Source organism: Mustela putorius, unplaced genomic scaffold (assembly GCF_011764305.1).
Source record: "Mustela putorius furo isolate JIRA1106 unplaced genomic scaffold, ASM1176430v1.1 tig00000596_pilon_pilon_pilon, whole genome shotgun sequence".
NCBI classification, from domain to species: Eukaryota; Metazoa; Chordata; class Mammalia; order Carnivora; family Mustelidae; genus Mustela; species Mustela putorius.
The window spans coordinates 14038612-14045160 of NW_025421428.1; the positions used below are offsets into that span (position 1 = coordinate 14038612).

General features: G+C 67.4%; 1 protein-coding gene across 8 annotated transcripts in view; it reads right to left on the minus strand.

Moving 5' to 3' along the window:
• VAV2 (vav guanine nucleotide exchange factor 2) overlaps positions 1–1187 on the minus strand; it is a 147697-nt gene extending 146510 nt beyond the window's left edge. For 2 of the 8 annotated variants that reach the window (XM_045082862.1, XM_045082863.1), the window contains exon 1: positions 445–1187. Coding sequence is in view for 6 of the 8 variants with exons in the window: in XM_045082868.1 (XP_044938803.1) it covers positions 445–648 (204 nt within the window). In the remaining 2 variants the exon portion in view is untranslated. The remainder of the gene's footprint in view (positions 1–444) is intronic. The other 6 variants (XM_045082864.1, XM_045082866.1, XM_045082865.1 and 3 more) reach the window with 4 other exon arrangements.
• Between the last annotated feature and the right edge of the window lie 5362 nt (positions 1188–6549).

The following is a 6549-nucleotide window of genomic DNA, read 5'->3' on the forward strand; positions in this document are numbered from 1 at the left end:
AAGGCCACCCTTGACGGTGCTGCGGAAGCCAGGGGGCTGCTGCCGCTCGCAGCAAGCGGCCGGGTCCTATCCAAGGGGAGGCGGTCAGCCAAGCCCTCCCGCTCCCTCCAGCCCTCGGGCGACGGCTCCGCGCCCCGCCGGTTCCCCAGGCCGCCCCCGGCGGGTCCCCCACGGTCCCGCCACCAGGCCACCAAGCCGGGGGACACGACGCCCGACGAGGCCCCCGGGTGTGGCTGGCTCCCCGGGGGCCGGAGGGACGGGAGAGGGGGCGGCGGCGGCGGGTCCCCCCTCAACCGGGCGCCGCAGACCCGCCCGGGCCGCTTCCCGGTGGTGCCCACGGGCGGCGGCGGCGCGCCCCGGGCCGGGGGGACTTTGGTCAACTTCGCGCCTCCTAGGGCGCGCCCCCCCCCCGTCCCCGCGACCGCCGCGCGCCCCGACCCTCACCTGGGACATCTGCGGCCGGAAGTTGATGTCCTTGAGGTCGATGGAGCCCGGGGAGAGGTTGTGCAGCAGCTGGCAGAGCAGGACGCCGTCGCGCAGCGCCTGCGCCAGGTCGAACACCACGGCCGAGGGCCACACGACCCGGTGGTTGGGCGGCAGGACCTTGCAGTCGATGAGCCAGCGGCCGCACTGTCGCCACTGCTCCATGGCGCCCGCGGCGGCCGCTCCGCCGGTCCCGCTCAGGGCAGCGCTCGGGCCGAAGTGCGGCGGCCGCGGGGCATCCCGCCCGCGCGCGCGGGGCTCGGGGGCCGGGGCGGGGCTTCGCGCGGGCGGCCCGGGGTCCCCGCTGCGCCGCCGCGCGTCCCTCCTCTTCCTCCGGCTCCGGCTCCTCGCGGGCCGCCGCTCCCGCCCACGTGCGGCCGCGGGGTGGGCGCCGCGCAGCAGCACGCGGGACCCCCTCACACGCGCGGGCGCCCCCGGGCCCCGGGCCGGGCTCCACGCCGCCCGCCGCCGCAGCGCCCCGCCACCCGCCCCTCCGGGCGCCGCATGCTGCGCTCCGGGCGCCCCGCGGCCGCCGCCGCTCCTGCCCCGCCCGAGACAAAGGGCCGCTGGGTCGCTCGCTCGGCGCGTCCGGGGCCTGGGCCGCCCTCGCCGCCGCCGCTTTGTTCGCCCCGCCCGCGGGCTCCGCGCTCTGCGCCCGGCGCTCGGACTCCGCGGCTCGGCGGCTCCGGGGTTGCGGGGGCGCGGGGGGCGCGGGGGCGCGGCCAGGGGCGGGGCGGGCCGGGGGCGGGGCCGGCGCGCGGGCCTGGCGCCGCCCCCACCCCCACTTCCTGCCCCGCCGCCCGCCAAAGTTGCGGAGGGCGGGGGCTGCGGCGCCGCCCCGGGCCGCCCACTGCGTCCGCGGGGCGCAGGGACTTTCGGGGAGCGCTGCGCCCGAGGCCAGCGACCTCGCGTGGGGAGGGAGGGCCGGTCTCGGTCGCTGCGTTGGCCCTGCGTTCCGCCCGCCGGCGATCGGGCGCTGGCCCCTGTCGCGCTGGGCCCCTCCGCAGGGCCCTTCGGAAAGGACAGATCCAGGAGGGGGCACCGACTGGGCCGACGGCCCCCGCGTCCCTTCCGTCCATCAAGCCGTCCCGGAGGGATAACTCGAGGCACACACGGGCGGGGGTGCGCCCCAAACCCCCATCCCATCCTCTGCTCTGGCAAAGGACCCGAAAGCAGCCCCCTACCCACCCCAGACCCGGACCTCCGCACGAAGGCCGGGATTCCCCTCCTTTGTGACCCAGAAGCCCGGCCATTTGGAGCTGCCCAGAGGGCAAATCCTGGCGTGTCCGAGATGGAATATGTGAGATTAGTGAGAGAGAGGGCTGGTCAGGAGGCCAGAGCTGCCTGGGCCCTGGGTCCTGGCCGGCCACTGACTGACTGCAGGGTCCACTGACCCCGCCCTGAACTCCTTCCTGAGCCGCGCCCTGGGGTGGGGGCCGTGTTTTCAGCAACTGGCCTCCCCGGCGACAGGGGTACGCTTCAAGGACATGAAGAGCCAATCTGGCAATGAAGTGATGTGGACCCTGGCTCAGCTCAGGACCTGTGGGTTCCCATTACGGGTGTGCTGGGCCACCGCAGGCGAGACACAGCCCCCCTCTGAGACTCTAGGCCACGCTGGGGTTGGGGGGAGGCCACCCACCTGGACAATAGTGGTTGAGTTCTGGACCTGTGGCCGTTGGGGCGCCTAGCTCCTCCTCCGCTGGATGCCACCCCCACCTCCTTGTGAGCACAGAGAGGATCCCCCAGGCCTTCTGCAGAGCTCAAACCTGCCTCTTCCCCAACTGAGGAGGAAGCCTGGTGGGGGGGCAGTCCAGGGTCCAGCCCACAGAGAGAATCAGGAGAGGAGCTGGACTCCCGGATACCCCCAGGTCCTGGGAGGAGTGGTCACAGCCGGAGCCAAACCAGGCCCAGTGGTCAGGGAGCTCCAAGCCACAGTGCAGGTGTTGTTCCTTTGAGGAAGCCACGAAGGAAGGAACCTGCCTCCGCGGGGTGCACTGAGCCTGCGTGGCCTGAGGCAGGAGCAGGTAATTCCCCCCAGCATCACCCCAAGAAATTGAACCACGGGACATAGTGGGAACCCCAGCCCCTCCCGCCCCTCTCCGAGAGCCTTGCAGGCATCTTCCCCTTTCACCGCCCCCTCCCCCTGCAGAGCCCGGAGCCCGGAACTCCCCAGAATTGTCTGTGAGGGTCAACAGCACCTCGCAGGGCCTGGGGCGGAATGGGGCGCCCGCAGCCCTCCATCTGGGGTGCCCTATTCAGGGCGCCCCCTTCATGCCTGTGTCTCTCTCCCACAGCTTAAGTGCCTCAGCAGAAAAGGGTCTCTGTCCTCACTGCCCTTCATGACCTTTCTGGCTGGGCAGAGACCCAAGATCGGAGCCCAGACCGCGGCTCAGGCTGACCCCGCGGACAGTCGCCTGCTGCCCCCTGGTGGGCGCAGAGGGCATTGTCGCCCCCTGCCTGCCCCGCGGGTACGGGAAGCTGGGGTTTAGCCTTGAACATGGTCACCTCCGGAGACTCTGACCTGGTTGCCCTGCGGTCCTGAGCCGGTCCCTGTCTCAGCATTCCCAGTTTCCCATCTGGACTGGGGACGCGTGTATCTCACAGCGTCCTTGCTCTTAACAGGGATGGATGGATGGATGGATGGACGGACGGAAACTTGGTGGAGACTGTCTCCCCGTCTTGGTGTGGGTGTGATGAGCAGGTCCAGACTGTGCCGACTCGAAGCACGGATCAGACAGAGGGGACCCTGGTCCAGAGAATACTACAGCCATCCTCATGCCCCGGGACCCAGAGCTGTTGGCCAGGACTGCCTATGGCACCCTCCAGAGGGCGGGGGGCGGGGAGCACAGCTCCCATCACATCCTGTGGACATGGTGCCCTGGAGACGTGCTCACGGACAAGGAGATGGTGCCCTTGGGGCTGCACCTCAGCATGGCCTGCCTGTAGCACGGCCAGTGATGGCTTCGGTGGGAAGGAGAAGCTCCGGGCAGCCCACAGGAGAGGCGGGGAGCCGGGCCCGGTCCAGAGGGCAGGGAATGCTGATACCAGCCATGTACCGCAAAGTAGAAGAGGAGGCTCAGAGCCCCCGTCCCCGCCTCACCCACACCGCTGCCCCCTTCCATCCATCCTTGGCCAACAGCAGGGACCCAGGGGACTTGGGTGAGACCCTGTCACTCTCCTGGCCAAAGAGGTGAAAGTGAACTCCTTCCCTAGAAAATCCCCCATGATGTGCCCCCTCCCTGGACGGCTTCACTTCCCGCATGAAGGAAGGGAGCAGCCCCACCCGGCGCGCTCCTACCTCAGGCCTTTCCACTGGCCACGTCTCCGCCTGGGACCCTCGCCCACAGAGCTCACACCCGCACATCCTCTGCGACCCTCTCCGCCATCCTGACTCACTGAGCCTCATGCCTCTAGTCAGTGAGCCCTGGGGCCACAGGGACCCTTCTGCCCTGTCCCCAGTTCACACCCAGCACAGCAGACTGGGCTCCGCCCCTGGTAGGAGCTCAGAAAGCACTCGCCGAACGAAACACCAAATGAATGAAGCGACAGTCTGGCAGAGCACGGTTTTTATAAGCCCCACAGCTTCTCTCCCGGAAGTCACAGACGTGCGCTCAGTGGATGCCAAGGTTTAGAAACCAGGCTGTGCCATCCGTGCTCGGCCGCCTGTTCTAGCAAGGTCTATGAGGATCTTTCACATCAGCACGTGCGTGTGTGACAGCATGCGACGGGCGTAGCCCACTCAGCCGGTTTGGCCCTGACCACACTGGTGATCGTAGCAGATGCCCTGTGTCCTGAGGGCCACGTGGCTAGCTCGGTCCCAGCACCAGGCCTCCCCTGCGCCTGGTGCCTACTGCTGGGAGGGGTTTCCACTCCGGGACTGTCTGCCCTTCCTCAGCCGACTGATTTGGGCGGGTGTGTGAGGAGGGAAGGTGCTGCGGTGTCTGCAACACCCAGACACTGAGTCCGCCACGGACGGCAGGCCTTGAAGACACACACACACACACACACACACAGCCCATTGCAGAAACGGGGCGGTGGTCTGGCAAGAGCATCCAGATGACCGGAAAGTAGCTGCTGGGAGACACCTTGTATCCCGGCTGAAGTGGGGGGAGCGGGTAAGGGGCACCTCCCAGGAGCCTGGTGGCTGTCGAGTCCCTGGGCGTCCCGGAGAGGAGGCCTGTGGAGGCTGAGCTGAGCTGAGCCGGGCTTCCGGCTCCTGGGGCTCTCCCGGGACAGTAAGTCGTGCAGGGAAGGGCGGCTCAGCTGCGGTCGGTGGTGGGGGGGACACCCCGCGAGCCCAGCAGGCTCTGCACGGAGGCACCTCCGCCCTAGCAGGGAGGCCCTCGGACCAGACCTGCCCTCGAGGTGAAGTCACAGGACTTGCCAGGCTTGAATCCCCGTCTGAACAGGGACTCTGTCTCCTGTGGTGCCTCTAGCCAAGGGCTTTCCTTTCCCTTCTGGTTGATTCCATGGGTCCAGGTGGCAGTGCAGGGGGAGTCTACCCTCACGAAGGCCCCAGACTCCCACAGAGGCGTCCTCCTCGGCTGGAGCTCGGAAGGGAAACAGCGCGTCTTCCTATGCTGCACACGGGGTGTGCCGGGCCCTGGAAGGGGCGGGGGGCTCTCTGCCCGTCCGGACACCCGAGACCTCTCCCTTCCGCACAGGCCTCCTCGGAGAGCCACACGCAGCCCAACCGGGGCTCTCTCAGCCTGACTGCCAGCCAGCGCCCGGAGCTGCCGCAGGGTCCCCGTGCTTCTCCTCAACAGGACCAAGGCTCGGGGGGCCTATTCCGTCAGGCGGGGTCCCAGACACATGCAAGACTTGTTCTGCAAAGGCCTCCACAGAAGCTGGGGGCCGCCTACCTGCTCTCGGCCATGCACGCACCCCTGCTTCCTTCCATGCATCCTGCCGGCCCTCTCTCCGAGCCCCACTCATCCTGCCCTCCTCCCTCCACCCCTGCACCCCCTGCCCCCATCCCTCCAGCGTCCGTTTTCCAGGGGGTTGTGTCCCTGGGGGAAGGGGATGTTCTGACTCTCCCCAGCGCGACTGGGGGAGGGACCAGTTCTCGTGGCCGAAACCCCATGAACGCACAGTTTGCCAATTCCATTTGTGGTTACATCATGCAAATTCAGCTGTCACCATTTCCTGGGAAAGTATAGGTGTAGAAAAAGACCATCTGGCCTGCCGTGGACTCCGACTACGCCCCACTGGGCTGTTGGGTGTGGGTTTTCTCACGTTACGTCGAAAAAGGCACAACACGGACTTGACGCGGCTTGTGGTGTCAACGATCACAATTAAGTGCAAGGCCATCGATCGGACCCCGGACCGATTGCCAGATGGCCCACCTGAGACTGGTCTAAGGACATTGCTGGGGGTCCTCCCAAGAGGGGCTGTGAGCTCTGGGGGACAAGCTGCTGCTCCAGGCTCTCAGGAAGGAGGAAGTGTCGCCAGGACTTCCACCATTTGTAGGCATGAAACCAAGACGTAGGGATTTGGGGGAGATTCTGGATTTCTGCGGAGCCTCATCGGGGCACTCGTGGCCACCTGCAGGAAGGACGGAGGTGGACCCCCAGGCCGTGGCGGGGACGATGCGGGCCCCGTGCAGCTGGGTTATGGGACCTGAGGGCTGACCGGGTGCCTGCTGCCACCGAACGTGCTTCTCCGCAGGCTCGGCTGTGACACTCTGGCCAAGTCTGCTGCCAATACTGCCGTTCATGCTGCCCTTGGACCTGGGCCCCTCTGACCCTCCCGCAGCCCTACCCCTCTCGGGAAACTAAGACAGCAAGGGGAGGTGCCTGCTAGACCCCCCCATAGGCCACAGCACAAGTGTTCTGAATCTAGAACAATCCCCATAAGGCACCCCGTACCCGTTAGCTGTCATCCCCAATGGACCGCCTGGCCCAGACCCCGACGGTTCTTATCAACGGAACCACGATGTGCCACCCTCGGACCTGGCTTCTCTGGGTCGGCAGGATGCCAAGGTTCCCAGAGCTGTGGCCGGGGTGGGGGAGCCCTTCACACCTCCCTACACTGTATGTGGAATCCATGTTGACAATATGTTGTATT